The sequence below is a fragment of the Pyrgilauda ruficollis genome, unplaced genomic scaffold (assembly GCF_017590135.1).
Source record: "Pyrgilauda ruficollis isolate IOZ18807 unplaced genomic scaffold, ASM1759013v1 scaffold57, whole genome shotgun sequence".
Taxonomy (NCBI): domain Eukaryota; kingdom Metazoa; phylum Chordata; class Aves; order Passeriformes; family Passeridae; genus Pyrgilauda; species Pyrgilauda ruficollis.
Genome location: NW_024527377.1, coordinates 5,530,479 through 5,547,356, shown reverse-complemented (window position 1 = coordinate 5,547,356; position 16,878 = coordinate 5,530,479). Strand labels below are relative to the sequence as shown.

The following is a 16,878-nucleotide window of genomic DNA, read 5'->3' as shown; positions in this document are numbered from 1 at the left end:
TCCCATTTTTGGGAGAGGTACACACACACTTTTTTGAGGGAGGGGGGTAAATTTTTTAAAAATAAATTTTTCACCTGTCATAAAGCCACGAAGATTTAAGTGTTACATTTGCACCTCAAAATAGTTATTGTGGAGTTGAGGAAAAAGGAATTTAACTGGGATTAACACAGTTAAAAGATTAACAGACGAATTGGCTTTAATGATGCATCATGTCAAGAACATCACCTTGACCCTAAAGCTGAACGTGTTGTTCTACACTCAGCCTACCAAAAAAAAAAAAAATCAAAGCTACAATCTGTATTAAAGCATTTTAATAGCAATCTTACATACCTACACGCTCAGAGTCCCTCCTTATAGCTTCTTTGTTATGCCAGTCCTTTTTCCTCTGTCCATCAGCAAAGTAAAGGTCTTTCTTTTGCCTCACGTATGGTGCCTTTTAAACAAAGAATTGGATATATAATAAATACACAACAAATGAAACCTTTCCTCAGCAGCCTCCCCTTCCTGTAAGAGGAAATTAAACATCTCCCTTAAGGTAAGATCATCACAAGCAAGTGGCTTTTAGCCTGAAAGGGGTGAGGGAGGAAGTGAGTTTTGCTTGTCTCAGAACTTTATCTGTGTCTGTTAAGTGATATTTTTCCAGGCACCATCACATATGCAGAACATTATTTCTTAATCAGAGAATCTATTAAAAACTCCCATTTTCATTTTGAGAACATCCAATACATCTTACAGCCTTTTTGTTAATTAAATAGGATGTACTAGGAGACCTATTGCAGGATCATTATTAATGAGACGCTACCACACCTGAATAAAATCAAAATAAGATTTAAAAGGTCATTTATTAAGACTCTTGCTGCTGAACCTAATTAGAGATTCTATTTCATTATGTTGTTCCTGAAATTCAAGCCACGGGTGCTTTGAAAACAAGTCAGCAAACGAAGATCCCCAGTAATCCAACATCTCCAGCTCACCTCTGACTGCACAGGATGGATTCTCACATTTGCTGAAGGGAAGAGGAGTCATGAGAGGCACTGCAAAAGCCTTATTGAGTCACATCATGCAGGGGAAGGCAAGTGCAGCCCCAGAGCAGCTGAGCTGGTGAAAAACCACACACTCCTGTCATGCAAGGGCTCACCTCAACTCGCCAAACATAAGTATCAAATTGATTTGCTTAACCTGCCTTGTGGTTTTCCAGCTGTCCCATTAAACACCACTGTTCTTCTGTGAATTCCTGACTGGTGATAATGCCACCCCTCCTAATCATTCCTACTAAATAACCCACACTAGAGCACACTGCCATCCTGTAAAATTTTTGCCTCTGTTTTGCAAGAACAATTCTTTGTCAGGCCAGCTCACTGACCAGTCTCCTCCTCTGCCAGGAAAAGTCCTGGAAAGCTCTCACAGGCCAGAGCATCTCCTTGCCAGGAGAGTTTTGCCAACTTTCTGAGCACTAGCCTTCTGCACAAGTATAACGGGCACAGGAACAACTGGCAGGTCTGAAATCTCTGTATGTTAGGTCTCTTTTGTCTCTTGTTTATAGTGTTCTGGACTGAATGCACACACCAGGAGAATCACTGACAATGCCACTGTCCCTCCTGCCATCTGCTGGGATTAAACATGTGAAAAGCCCTTAAAAGCAGTTGCTGTGAAAACCCCACCCACCACTGCAGTGGAGAGCATGGCCAGAGTGTCCAGGGACTGGATCCAGAAGGAAGAATACACAGTGCAACTCTGAACATCACAACACCCACTGCACTTGTGGGAGCCCAGCACCCCAAGTCAAACCCGTACAAAGTGAGCAGGGAATTGCGGCAACCTGGAGAAAAAGAGGAAAACTCAGACCCACCAGCAAACAGACATCCAATCTGTCTAACAGAGCATTGCTAAGAGTGCTTAAATCTCATCTCTTTCTGGGACTTAGGCAACTTAAAACTAGAACTGCAGAGACACCTCCCTTCTCTCTGAACACATCCATGGAAAACACCAGTCCATTGCTGCAGTACCCATGGGGATGCTCTGTGTGCTGCTTTTGGCTGGGTAGAGTTAATTTTCTGCACAGGAGCTGGTGTCGGGCTGTGACTTGGCTTTGTGCTGGGAAGTGTTGATAAAACAGGGATGTTTTTGTTGCTGCTGGGCAGGGCTTACCCAGAATCAAGGTTTTTTTACTTTGCCCTCCGAGAGGAAGGTGGCAGTGCATGGGAAGTTGGGAGGGGACACAGCCAGGACAGCTGACCCCAGGGACATCCCAGACCATGTGGTGTCAGTACATAAAGCTGGGGGAAGGAGGGGGGAAGCAGGGTTTTTTGGAGTGATTACATTTATCTTCCCTGCTTTCCTGGGGAAGGCTGAACACCTGCCAGCCCGTGGTAAGTGGGGAATGGATTCCCTGGTTTGTTTTGCTTTGTGGGGGTTTTTGCTTTACTTTTTCAACTCTTTATCTCAACCCATGAGTTTTCTCACTTCTAACTCTGCCAGTTCTCATCCCCACCCCACGGCGGGGGTGAGCTGCCAGCTGGGACACAACCACGACACATTCCTTCTGAAACACACTGAAATGCACATGGGATGGATCTGGAGCTGTCCTCCACAACAGCTCCCGGGAGAGAAGTTGGAAATACACTCCAAAGGATTCACACCAACATCTCCAGAACCCTCTGAGGGAGGCCACAGCACTGGGCTGGTTCTGGAGGAGCATCTCTCACCATTACAGAGCTGTCCCACCACAGCAGCAGCCTAAAAGCCATTAAAAAGCACTTGCAGCCTGTGTGCAGCCCCAGGCTCTGGGCTGGACTGATCCTTGTGTTTGTGTGCTCAGTGTAGGATAACGTGCACAGGGAAGTAAATTTTCTGCACAGCTTCAAGCCATTCTTCAGAAGGGTCAGCAACGTGCATGTAAACATCCTCAGAGCAAGCAACAACCTAATGCAAGCAATTTAAACCCTGAGATAGAGGGAAAGCAGGCAGCAGCACACCATCCTCCAGGACTGTTAAAATAAAGGAAAACAAAAACAGAAAAAAAAAAAATCAGAGACTGCCACTGCATTACCCACTGCACCAACCAGGCAGACGGACGGTAGAAAGTCAAGCACATAGATCTATTTCTCTCAGTCAGAGAAAAATTTACACACAAAAGCATCTGTGTGCTGGGTTAAGCTAACCCTGTCAGGGCCACACATGTCAGTAATTTGTACACTTTAAGCATGAGGGAAAACTATGAAGCACACACATCAGTTATTCAGACCTCTCTGAACTGCAGTGTGGGACTTCAGAGGTGCACAGAGTGAGAGTTATTGATCCTGAAGTGCTGGGAACAGGCTCTGCACAGCTCTCACTCTGGAGACTTACAAGGATCAACACTTCTTCATGTTGGCACTGACAAAATGAAATGAGGACTGTGCAGGGTGAGTCATTATCAGCCCCTCTGCCTGCATTGCTCATGGTGCTTCTGCCCTGTACAGCTAACACCAACCTGTCTTATTCACACAGGAAAAACACAACATGAACCTCTGCTGGATCAACATAAACCTCCAAGTGGCTTTTAGAATCCTGAAGGGCAGACACAGTTCCAGGTCATGGCAGACATGCTGCATTCTGCAGCTTTTTTTGGTCTTTGGCAGAGAAGTTACCTTAGTTCATCCAACACTGGAGTCCTCCATTACATTTAATTCAGCTTGAGTAAATGTTAAGAGGTTAGAATATTTCTTACTGTATCCCTTGCAAGCAAACATACAATGCTTAAACTGGTTCTGCAGGTCACTGTTAAAACACCATAACTGAAAAGTCTGCTGTGAGTCACTGACAAGTTCTGTCAACAGTGTCTAAACACTAATTTTGAAGTGACTTGCAGTGCTAGAAAAGGAATATCAGTGTCTTTGCCTCGGTGACCTTGCCAGCCCTCACCGTGCACACAGCCCTGGAGGGAAGGTGTAGCTGCAGCAGCCGGATCAGCATCGTATTTCTGGTTAAAAACCACACTTTCAACACCAACTTAATTTCAGCAGACCACCAAAAAAAGTCTGTGTGAACTATAAAACATTTGCCTTCCCCTTCCTTGACTGCAGTTATCTCATGCCATCACTATCATCAGAGCCGTGTGTCAAGTTACAGGCACGATGCCACCACGGGCAGAGGGAGGATGTGCCCAAATGTCCTCAAAGTCCCTCTCACTGGGAAAATGGGCAGGTTGCTGACATTGATGTGATTTTGGAAGTTCTTTTCCTTCTTTCTTGCTTCCCCCCCACCCCCCCTCTTTGTAAAAGATGTCTGAGGCTCTAGAAATCCAGACACAGCATACAGGGACCAGAATGTTGCTTTTTTTAGTGGTTTCCTTCAGGGATGCTGCATGGGATTTGACTCAATTATGCAAATTACATAACTTGATGATACTTCTTCAACAAATGCTCTAGACTGTGATATCAGAGCAATCTGCAAAACACAGCAAGTTTCCTAGGACTGATTTTTGCTTTAACTCTTAAACAAGCATCTCATTTATGGGGAGTTATGTCATACATGCAATGCTGTATTTCATCTCAATTTACACTCTCATCCTAATTTCTCATTAACTCTAACTGCATAGCAGGAGGTAGAACATTTTTGTCAAAACCCTCCACCACATCCCCCCCTTATGTGCATTTTACCTGTGGAATGCAGTGACCATTGTTTGAACATTGGAGCTGTCAATTCTGTATGGTTAGGGTAAATTCACATTATGGACGTGGATTTCTATCCCTATAAAAGAGGTCAGCAATTTTCACTTCTGCTCTGTGTTAGCTTCCCATTTTGCAAAAATATTGGTTTTTTTTTTTAAATGGTCAATTGTAAACATCACATAAACAGCAGATTTTAAAGTGTGAAGGTTTCATTATGATCATCCAGTCAGGCTATGTAAGTGCACCAACCACTGAATTCCATCCAGTAACTCCTCCAACAAGCCCATAAGTTCTATTTCAGCTCAAGCACATTTTCCTTCCCTTAAAAACTGAAAATTGTTTACCACTAAGGAGTGATTACTTCTCCAGCAATATCTTAAACTGTTCTCCTGCCTGTTTCCAGCTTTCATTTTTTAAAAACTGAAAATGAACTAAAGTAGAAAGGCATATTAAGCAATACATTGAAAATGGATTTAGACAGATTGCTGTAAATAAGCCCCTTCTGTTGTCTACCACACTGTTACTTAACACGCAGCCAAAGCAATTGATCAGCGTTCAAACGCCAAATGCACAAAAACAGAATTTTAATTTTTTCTTTAATCACTATTTAGTGTGCCTGGCTGCAGCCAAAATAAAAAAAGAAAAGAAGTGCGGATCGAGACATAAGCCAAGAGTTTTCTACACATGAGGAAAAGAGATTTGCTGAAGCATTTCTGTTCACCATAATACTGTAAAGATCTCAAACCCTCTTCAAACATTTGTTTTGCTGATTTGTTATTTTCTTTCAAACCAAGGAGCTATAATCAGACCCATGATTTTTGGAGACAGTGTCAAACAGGGCATCTGCTTCACCCCAGACCTCTTCATTTATCCCAGCACCTCAGCAAGTCTGTCTTGCACTTACATCCTCCAAGATGATGTTGAAGATGCCAAAATAATTCAAGAAAAATAAGAGGGAAAGGGAAAGCAGCAAATAAGAACCATTCCTCTATTTATTAAAGGAACTCACAACCTGAGGTGAACTCAGTGGAACACTCAAGAGCACACACCTGAGAACAACCCAGCTGTCACATTCTGTGACATGGCAGAGCAGAAAGAGAAAACATCTACAGACAGATTCTTTCCATTCTTCCAAAACCTGCAGTACCTGAGGTGTTTCAGGAAGCAAAACGAGAGGGAAGCCAGATCTAGCAGAAAACAGGAGGAATCCTCCCTCTCACTGCAGCAAACTCAGGTTTTAATGATCGTGGGGCCATCCATGCCAAAAGTAAGTAACTCTTTCATAAATAAATAGATAGCAAGTGTTATTGCACCATGAAGAAATTAAATTCTTTTTTTGATTTGTCAGAGCTCCATCAGCAAGTGTTGAACAACAAACTGGTACAGCACTCACGCAGCACAAACAGACTCCATCCTTTTTACTGGCAGGAAAACAGCTGAGACTTTCAGATGAGCTAATGAAAAATAAAAATATCACCAACATCAGGTGGAGGCTGCTCCTGGGTCAGGAAGCTGATCATAACCTCAGTCAATCACAGCTCCTCGTTTACTGGAACAGGAGTCAGCACACTACTGGAAAAAAGGCTGCTAAAAGCCTGTTGTGCGATCTACCCAAGTGTTTTCAAAAGGTTAATTTTTGAAGCTATTTCAGTCCATAAAAAATTTAAAAGGTACATTAACATAATTCATACCTTCAACATTTCAGGAACTATTATAAGGCAATGCAGGACTAAATGGTATCCCATCATGCAGAATTTTTAAGTGCTTTCAAAGACAAAAAAGCCAAGTTCATCTTCATAGCTTGTTGGGACTCACATCCAAGCAACAGGTTTGAACCAGACCTGAATTTTTCCTGCAGAATACTATACCTTGGCCATCGTTTTCTTTCCCACTTGTAACACCAGTAATACTGAGCTTCAGATTTCTGCTTTGTTTTTGAGGAGGCCAGGCTTTGGAGCATGGAAATATCCTGATTCCTTCAGCAGTAGAGCTCCAGATAACTGTGGGCACTCCTGGATAAGTCCTTACCCCGTGTCAGAGAACAAAACCACAGCTGGACCAGAACCAGCTGAAGGGATCAGTGTAGAAGGGCACAAAGCAGAGCCTTTTGTGCAGGGACATTTGAGAGCTGTAGAGTTATTAAAGAATATGTTTCTTGCAGAACACCAGCTCCTCTGTGGATGGGACAGCCTGCTGCTTTCAGCTGACTCTGCTTTTTAATGCAGTAAGTTTTTTGGATCAAGTGCTAGAACAGTACTTGTTTGAAATTAAACTCCCCCCTCCCTTTAAATTCCTTCAGTTAACAAGTTTTATTCAACATCAACTGCTGAAAATCCCTGAGCACAAAAAACAAATTCATCTTGCAAAAAGTCCTGGATCATCAGTGGATTAAAGTCTGCAGACATCAGCTGAGGACAGTGATACAACATCCAGCTTAGTCATCTCTCTCTCCAAACACTTCACACTTTGTTCTTTGCTTACCTTTAGATATAATATTATAGTTTTGTGATGTCTGCTGTTCTGAACTCACTGTTTGACTAATTCAGCCCAGGCCTGCAGAGGCACAGCACCTTCTAAGGTCAGCACAGAGCACCAAGCAGCGTTCCCCTCCCTGAATTTAAGCACATCTTGTGATAGCACAGCAGTTTCAGTCTCAGACTTTCCTTTCAGCTGTTAAAACCCCAGCTGGCCTAGTTTTAGAATTCATGTGCCCACAACAGCTTTCTCATCTTTTCTGCTCACTAGAACGTTTACAGCCCTTTCCATCTACAGAACTGCTCCACCTCCCACTCTGAGCCTGTCTCAGGAATCTGCTGAACACTGTGGAATAAGCTCCTGCAGGCATTTAGCTGGGCTAAACCACCTTGTTTTCCCCTCAAGCAATAGGAACATTTTTTTGACCTTGCTCTAAGATACAGCAACACCCTATAAAATTCCCAAAGAGTATCTCATGCTGTGGCTAGCCTCTGGTTGATGGAGACAATCCTCTCCTCACCTTGCCTGAGGTACAACAGCAGGAGGGGCTCGGACAACAAACACACAAAATGAAGATGCAGACAAAAGTAATATCTCAACTGCCATTCTAAATAAGATCAGACTTCCCACCCCTCCCACCTTCCTTTTCTGCTGGAAACATAAAACTAGATGAGCTCTCCCAAGGAACCAGGGCACATTTAGTGTTTTATCACACGTCCAAGAGCTGGTTTTGGACTGCAGCTCCTGGCAGAAGCTACGGGCATAAAATCCAGAGAGATGCACTTTGCTTTCCACAGAATCTAGTGCTAGCTGAAGCTGTCTTAAATACAGCCTTACATTCACAGAAGGAGGGAGCAAGCTGGTGTGGAGATCAGTTTGAGAAGTGACCATCTGAAGCAGAACGTGGCACGTGTCTGCAGGTACCCACAGTCCATTTAACTCAGCTGAACAGCCCACAAGGTGTAGTGGCTTCCTACAAGGGCAAACTCTGGAGCAATGTTTCTGAAATCTGACTTTCCAGTAAGACTTACAGATTATGCTGCATATGCAAAAATAGGCAAATAATCTGTATTAAGATTTAGTAAAAATGCAGGACACAAAATCTATTCATTCCATCATTTTGGTGAATTCCCTGTACTCGAGCTATAAACTCCAGATCAGATTAGAGGAATGTTAAGCCAATCAAGAACTGCTCAGATGAACGCAACTTCCAAATATTTTATACACAAGCATAGAAGCACACCCTGTATAATATTAGCAGAAATCTCATTAAAAATACATCAAAATGAGCATCCAGAATATCCTCAAGACAGAAATACTACACAGAGGTGAAATTCCCAGCACTCAACCAATACAAGATGACAACTCAGATGGTGCTGCACACAGGTGGACCTGACAAACGTGTGACTGCAACTTTGACTTGTTCAGTTTACAGGAATAAATATACAGCATTTATAACTCTTTGAACGATAAAACATCGTAAATTGTGCCTTTCATTCAGTGGAATTCAACTGATTGTGTCCCTGGGAAACCCTGGTATAAGTCCTGGCACAACTGGTATGAAAAGAGAAATCAAATTATTAAAAAAAAAAAAAAAAAAAGATAAGGCTGCTAATGCTCCAATAATCTTTGAAGCAAGGACAGGACAAAATCTAGCTGCTAGACATGCAAAAGAAGAATTCTAAGTACTTTCCACAGAGACAGACATTTCAAGATAAAAACACTTAATTTTGGTGACTTACCAATGTGCAAAGTATACTACCAGGACACTCTGCACTTTGTGATAAAGGCACAAGCGAGACTGCACTAGAACATGTTTTCTGAGGTAAGATGAGCGAGGCAGTTTGAAAGCTTGCCAACAGTTATAGTTCATAATAGTAAACAGAAATGCTCAGGATTTTGCCCAAAAAAGCAGGCAGAGCACCATAAGGCATCCATAAGCCTGACAGAGCTGCTGCAGTCTGCAACAGCTGACAGTGTAGATCAGATATTTACCTTTCCTCATGGAAACTGGGCTGCTGCCAAACTTACTCAAACAAAATTCAAGGGCACATTAGGGAAGGTTTGATGCCGGGTGAGGGGCAAAGATTTGTCAGCAAGATCAGTACACTGGCTTCAGAAAGGTTAATACTGCTCTTCTGAAATCTCCAAAAAGGTAAAAAAACCCACAATGTTCAGCGCGATGGAAAAATATATTCAAGCCATACAAAACCTACGTGACAGATATGACTCAAAAACTGGAATGAGAATTGTAGCTGCCACTTTGTTGTGTGCCAGGTACTGAGAATGTGTTTTATGTCAGCACAGTGCTTCCCACAGCAAGCTGCATATCATGCTTAGAAACTGTTTCTTTGAATTTTGAAAGCTACTAGGAAAAAAAAAGAAAAAAAAAATCTGTATTTTAGGTTTTTTTCCTTGAGCCTTGACCCATCATTAGGAGTTACACATAAAATTAATGAAGAATCTCTAGCCAGATATTAGAGAGGAGGCACAATCTGACTGTCATCTGTGGAAGAGTCAGACCCAAAACCAGAGGATGGCAGAACATCTATGAACAGCATCCACCAACACAGGAATGATCCCCAGACCTGCTCTGCCAGCTCACCTTGCTCAGCAGAGCACGACTGCAGCTTAACCCTAAGCTGTCCCTGGAAAGGCAGGTGGCACAATAAATACTCAGCCAAAAGGCATCAAGAGGTCTACAGATATTTTCAGAGTGCACTCTTCCCCCATTTATCTCCGGCTACCAGGAACAATTAACCTGCCTACATAACACACACACACCTTGAACCAAATAGTTCCTGCTAATGCCAATAAAGCAAAAGGAACCACAAGCATTTTTCTATTTGATTTTCCACTCTTCAGACAGTACCTTCAGAGCTGACACTGCTCACTTGCCTTGCAGACATTGTGAAATCAACAACCACTCTGACAGCTTTAGTTTAGGGGGAAAAAAAAATCATTTTTTTCAATAAACTTTTACTATTACTTCAGGTGGTGCTCCAAAAGGATCCATGGATCCTGTCCTCCCCATCCATGATTTTCCATGGATCCTGCTCTCTCCAAAATTCCCACATGGATCGTGCTCTCTCCATCCATGAGGATCTTACTTCAGGTGGTGCTCCAAAACAGGTTTGCTGCCTGATTCCCACCAACAGCATCGCTCTCAGCACAGCTTTTTCTTAGCAGCAATGCAGCAAAACCACAATTTTCTGGCTTTCATCAACAGAATACTCCTATTTCCCTTTTAGCTATTTAAAGATTTTAAAGTGAATCCCTTACCACCTTCCTGGCAAACTTGATGCTTCCTGACAGTGTTATGTTAAATGTTAAACTGAAAACATCAGCACTGAAAAGAAACATTTAACAGGGCTCTTCTTCCCAAGGAGTTATTTAACTGTTGCTCACCCAGCAAAAGCACAAATTCCCAAATTCTCAAAAAATCAGAGTTATTGCACAAAAATCCCAAATTCAATCATCAACCTCTTCTAGGAGACAAAGTCACCACTGATGGGTGGCAAAAATGACAGAGAGAACACATATCACACAATTATGGACTAAAGAACCCACCAGGAACCACTGAGGGTAGGTTATCACATGGACAAGTGCTGAGCACCTTAAAAATAACTTGCATTTAGAGTATGTTCAGAGGCCTCTCAGCAGTTAAAAGCTGAGGTGCCAAGCACACGTACCCAGCGAGGGAGAGCGTCTGGCACCCTCTCCCCAGGGAAAGCTGGCAGAGCTCCCTGCAGCACTCCTGTTCCTGGGCACCGTGTGTGCATCATCTCCTCACACTTCCCAAGTTTCATACTCCTCTCCCAAGCAAGCTGCTCACGAGGCTTCACTCCATCCCTTTCAAACGCTGCGGGGAATTGGGAATATCGCACATCTTGATGCCAGCCCAAGACTGAACTGTCCACGCCTGCCCCCTGGGGCGAGGTGAGGCTCAGCCAAGGCCAGGAAAGGATCAAGTCCCTTCTAGAGATGCCCTCCAGTAGTGACCACTGAGCCTGGTTTGGGTGTAATAGGGGAAATAAGTGGCTGGAAAAACAAATTAATTTGGTCTGGGAAGAAGCTGGTTGACAGTGTCAGGCTGCCTGTGGAAGGCAGATAGTATTTCCAATAACTGAAAGATGCTGAACATTTCTGGGGAATTGAGGAAGACCAGGGCTGGGGATGCAGACACCAAAACATTGTGTATGTCTAAAAGGTGACAAATCACTTTTGGATGTCATCTTAAAAGTGACAAACTGCTGCTAACTACAGCAGTGTCAGGATTAAAAGGGAAGAAACAAGCAGACCAGGCAGACAGGAGAGAAAAGAGAGGTGTCACTCAGTGATGTAAAACTGAGCATGCTGTGTCTTGTTATTGTTAATATCCAAATTGTAATTCACTCAAATCTAATCAAAACTTACACATTCTGATGCAAACATTCAGGTCATGTGTCAAAACAATCTTTGCCAGGATCTTTCTAGACCCTGTAAAATTATCTATCGATTTCAATACTGGAATGGAAAACAGGCTTGTTAAATCTGCTGATGTCGCTAACTGGAGAACGGGATTAAAATTCAAAAGCAGTCCTGGCCACAGAAAAAAGCATCAAAAATTTAGGATACAATTCACAGGGTAAAGAAGACATTAGCTGCACAAATGTGAGACTTCAATGATTTTTTTTAATGCAGCTGTTCAGCAGCTGTTCTATCATCATGACTGTATGGAACTCTGTCCTGCTGTTTGAAAAAAGCTAATTTCATCCTGAGATATTTACAAAAACATCACATGCAGAAAAATGCAAAATAATGGATGCTGATGAGGGCAGAGATGACTGGGCAGAAAAGGAAAGGCACGCCCTAGGAATAGCCCTCACGCTTTTCCACACAGCTGCAAAGAAAAGGCCAAGACATGAAATTAGAAGTACCACACATGGAATTATGGAAGAGGCTTTTCAACTACATGAGAAATTAATATATTCCATCCTGGGCCAAGAGGCAATTCAACTTTGAGGAGTTTCATTTCACCACAAGGATCTTAAGGGAGCTCTTTCCCTTTTCAGAACACTGAATTCCTGAAATTTTACATGTCCACTTCCTGGATAGAGTTATAGCAGCAAACATCCTCATAAGCATCCTTTAGGCACCACATTAAAATATACCACAATATTTTCTATTTTCCTAGATCTATTCTAGCTCCTATAGCACAGTAGAACTGAATTCCAGAGAAGCTGAATTATTTAGAGCATTTACTGTCCTTCAGGGTCATTACAAGAGCATAGAAGTTAGCCCTATGATAAAATATAAATTTTCTTCTCTACGGCATAGTCTGACCTCGCTATAATGAAGCTCCATGGGACTGAGAAAAATTGCTATACAGCAGGACATTCTCTGAAATACAGTTTTTGCAGCTTCTCATACCAGAATAAAGAAGCACCCAATTTGACTAGAATGTGTTATATCTGGTATTTTTATGAGTCTTGCTCCATATTGAAAGAATACTGCTTAGGATCCATGGATCCTGTCCTCCCCATCCATGATTTTCCATGGATCCTGCTCTCTCCAAAATTCCCACATGGATCGTGCTCTCTCCATCCATGAGGATCCATGGATCCTGCCCTCTCGATCCATGAGGATCCGTGGATCCTGCTCTCTCCAACATTCCCACAACCATCCATGAATCCTGCCCTCTCCATCATCCCAAGGATCCATGGATCCTATCCTCTCCAAAATTCCCTCATGGATCCATGGATCCTACCCTCTCCATCCATGAGGATCCTCCATCATTCCCACAAGAATCCATGGATCCTGCCCTCTCCACCCATGATTTTCCATGGATCCTGCCCTCTCCACCCATGATTTTCCATGGATCCTGCCCTCTAGGGGGAAAAAAATCAATAAAGAAATAAAATGCATGGTTGTACATGAGATGCAGCAGAGAATGACAGCTACAAACCCTCAGATTTGCTTAGGTGTTTGTTCTACCAAGTCTCATTAAACAGGAAAAAAGAATTAAGTTCCCACTGCTGGGACTGTTTCAGAGAGGGCAGGCTATTAGCAGGTCGTGTTACAGAGGGCCTGACTAATTCATTGTGTGTTCATCTCTCTGGAGTCCTCTGAAAATTTATGGTGTAACACCTCACGGCAAAAACAGCACTGGCAAAACAATGCTGGCTGCTCAGCTCACACAGGGAGCTCCACTTCAGCTCTTTGGAGGAATTCTGAAGGTGAATGTCTGTTCAGCCTTGTACAGAGCAGCATAAACTATTTTAAAGCCTCCTTTTAATGGGGACAGGGAGTGAGACACAACTTGTATCCTAGATTTTGTGTGTTCTCTGGACTCAAGGACAGTTGTTCTGGGAGTATTCAGGCAATGCTCAGATGTTCCTTTCAAGAGCCACATTCATTGGCTTTCAGCACAGACAAGGATAACTCTGCTGAAAGGGGTTATGTTTAATGCTGTTCTGCACAATGTGAATGAAGGAAGAAGGGCCACTGCCCTCTGGAGAATGATGTCCTACAGAAAAGCAACGGGAAGATCATGGGTGTAACACACAGCATTTTAAAGATGTTTTCAGAACAGCCTTTGTGACACTGGCAATTTTTTCCCTCCCTGAAGCAGCACAGATGTCTTGAAAATGGAGCACTCCAAGCCTTAAGCATTTCCAACTGTGGTGTGCAGAGAGGAGAGGCTCCCTCTGCTCTGACGTTTGTCTGCACTCACAGTTAGCATCAGTCAGACTTCCTCGATTCTCTGACGTGGTGAATTGCAATCAAACTGAACTGCTTTAACAAAAACTTCATCTCCTTCAAGCTCTGTGGTTTTTAAATGCTCTGCCAGACTTGCACATCTGTTGAGTGAGGAAGTGACCTTGGAGGAGAGTAAGGAGGCTGAAGAAGCTGCTGGGAACAAAGAGATGCAATTACTGATGATGAACTGGTCTTATTACCATAGAAGACTGAAGTTCAAGTCTTGATCTGTATCATTAGTGAAGAATCAATCTGGTTAATTTTGCCAATAGCCATTCTTCGGAAACCATTTTTCATTACTGCCCAAGAAAGAGCTCTGACCTGAGGAGTGAGAGCATTAACCAGAGCATTTTGGGGCAGCCAACACTGCCTGAGAGCTGCTGCCCTTCAGACCCATCTCCTGACCACAGAAAGCTTTCACAGAGATCCCTTTTGCTTGTGACAACAGCCTGTTTCACACACACTTCATGGAGAGAATCTTAAAAACCCTGCCAGTGCTGGAATACTATTAAATATTAATTTAAGACTGAGATAATGGGCATGGGCTTCCTTCCTCTCTTCCTGCAAGTCAAAAAATAATTTTCCATTCAAGAATGATTTTGAAGAAACTATACTACATATACACATGTAGCAACACAGCCTCACAAGTTTTTATCAAAAGTGACAAGCTCATGGCATGAATATTACAATGTCTTAAAACCTTTCAGCACAAAAGAACAGCTAAAAAGTCCTAAATGACTTTGCTCAGGAGATGGACACCATGTGTGCTCCAGCTGACCTTACTAATGATCATTCAAGCTTCAAATCTGCTACTATAGTCTCTGTTGTAAGCAATTATTTGCTTCTGTGCAAAAATGTTCATTTCATGCTCTGTAAACACATCTCCTTGTGAAAGACCAGCCTGCCCATAAAGATTGCTTCTGACAGCCTGCTGACCATCTCCTGCAGCAAGTGCCTGGAGCATCTCTTGGAGGCAGAAACATCTGCTCTCCCCTCCCAGAGAAGAGAACATGTTTACAGGTGAGTCATGTACAATGACCTTGACAAAAGGCAGCTGGAGAGTGCTGGCACTTAAGTAAGACAGAGTAACTTGACACTGTAAAATTGAAGACAGAAGCTTTCAAGTAGCTGTAATAATTTGTCATAGCATTTAATCAACTAACCTCTTGTGGAAAACATCCCCTCTGCAGCGCTGCTCTCAGGGTAAGGATTCATGGATGAGACAGGCTGTGGTAAGAAAGATGGCTTTTTAAGTAAAGTACAGGTGCTTGTCAAGCTTCAGGGGAAAAAAGCACCACACTGGTTACCAAAACTAGCAGTAGTCAGCAGGCAGATCATTTAGCCCAAACCACAGGCAGCCACACCTAATCCTGTGAGCAGTCTCTCCCCATGAGATCATGAAACCTGATGCTAAATGGCAAGTGTGTTTTGCCCAAGAACATTAGTCTGAATCCCAAATCCATTACATAACAGTGCCAGTTTTGGGTGTCAGAACATGCAAGATCACTGGGAGACAAGCTACATATTTTAAGGTAATATAAAAAAGAAAAAAAATTAAAAGAAAAGCAACTGCCTTCCCAAAACACAAGTGAAATGTTAGATGTGGAAGTTGCCACCTTTCACAGAAAGGCAAGAGAATCATAAATATGCCAGACATTTAATGCATGGAAACAAGTCAACTTTGAATAATTTTATGCTATTAAGAGATGCACACTGAATATGGACCCAGATCACTTCATAATTCATATCTAACACATACTAAAAGTCAGCCTTGGCATTTCACAGCAAGATGCCAACGGGAGTGGTCTTCAGATGCATCTAAATTCACTTCCACGCAGACAGAGCAAGGAAACACTTTCACCCCTCCTCAGTATCTACCTCAGAGAGAAGTGCCACTTCTCTCTCAGTACTTCTTCACAGATGACTTCAACCAGACCTACTTTCCCATGCCTCATGTTACAAAACACTCCAGAGGCCACACATAAAGTGAACTAGTCTTTTTTATTTCTAAGAACAGCTTCTGAAACTTGAAGTAAGCAAAGAGACATCAAGATTTAAGTGTCTACATGATGCTCCCAGATTAGGAAATATTTATGTATTTCCATAAATTTACCACTGTGCAAAGAGGCAAGACAAGTTCACCATCCCAAAAAGCCTAAGCCAGAGCAGTTGACTATTATGAATTATAAAAGCAAAAAGCTCAGATAAATGTCTATGTTTCAGTAATCCCATTTAGGACAGCTGCTCAGAAGAGCCTAAATAGGACTGGATTTTCACAAATTACATTAACAGGAGGGAGGACCATAACATTACTGTAATGATGAGATGTCAATCTTGCCAAAAAGTAAAAAGAAAGATTCATGCAATTCAGTGGAATTAGTGTCCAATTTGCATAACAAAACAAAATTCAAGCCTGCTCTGTACTTTCAAGTAAAGCTAATCTTAGATTGATAAATCCTGACACTTTTGTCCATGGTCTGAAGTAAATCCTTGCAAATGCCTTGAAGGGGTGAGACCAACAGTCTTTTTACTCTACACAGCTGAGCAAAACCAGTTTGCTGAATTACACTGCCGTTCTACACTCATCATCTTCGGAAGCAGAGCTCAGTTTAAAGGCTTTTTTCTTGTCTCAAATCCAGCTTTTCTCATCGATCTCGTTGCAGTAAGTCCCCATCCAGGGCCGTACCAGCACAGTGGAGGGGAAAGTAAACTGGAAGATGGGGTCAAGATCATCGAATTGCCTCTATTACTGAGACAAGCCCTGTCAAAGCCCTCCTAACAGGCCCTGGATATTGGACACTTATTTTTCAGGCAGCTGAGCACCTTCAGGCAATTAATTTATTATTCTTCCTGCCATCTCTACCCACTCCAAAAAAGTAAAACTCTTTCAGACTTCCTCATACAGGAACACATATGAGTCTCCACCTCCCCCTAACTTTTAGGCTTATCAAACCAAAGAGGTTAAAAACCTTTTCAAGCAGAAAGTTGCTTCTGTCAAAAGAGAAGGGAA

General features: G+C 42.5%; 1 protein-coding gene across 1 annotated transcript in view; it reads right to left on the bottom strand.

Moving 5' to 3' along the window:
* Window positions 1–16,878, bottom strand: part of GALNT10 (polypeptide N-acetylgalactosaminyltransferase 10) — an 81,790-nt gene that overhangs the window by 42,833 nt on the left and 22,079 nt on the right. The window contains exon 2 of the mRNA XM_041481999.1: window positions 331–433. Coding sequence (XP_041337933.1) covers window positions 331–433 — 103 coding nt within the window. The remainder of the gene's footprint in view (window positions 1–330; window positions 434–16,878) is intronic.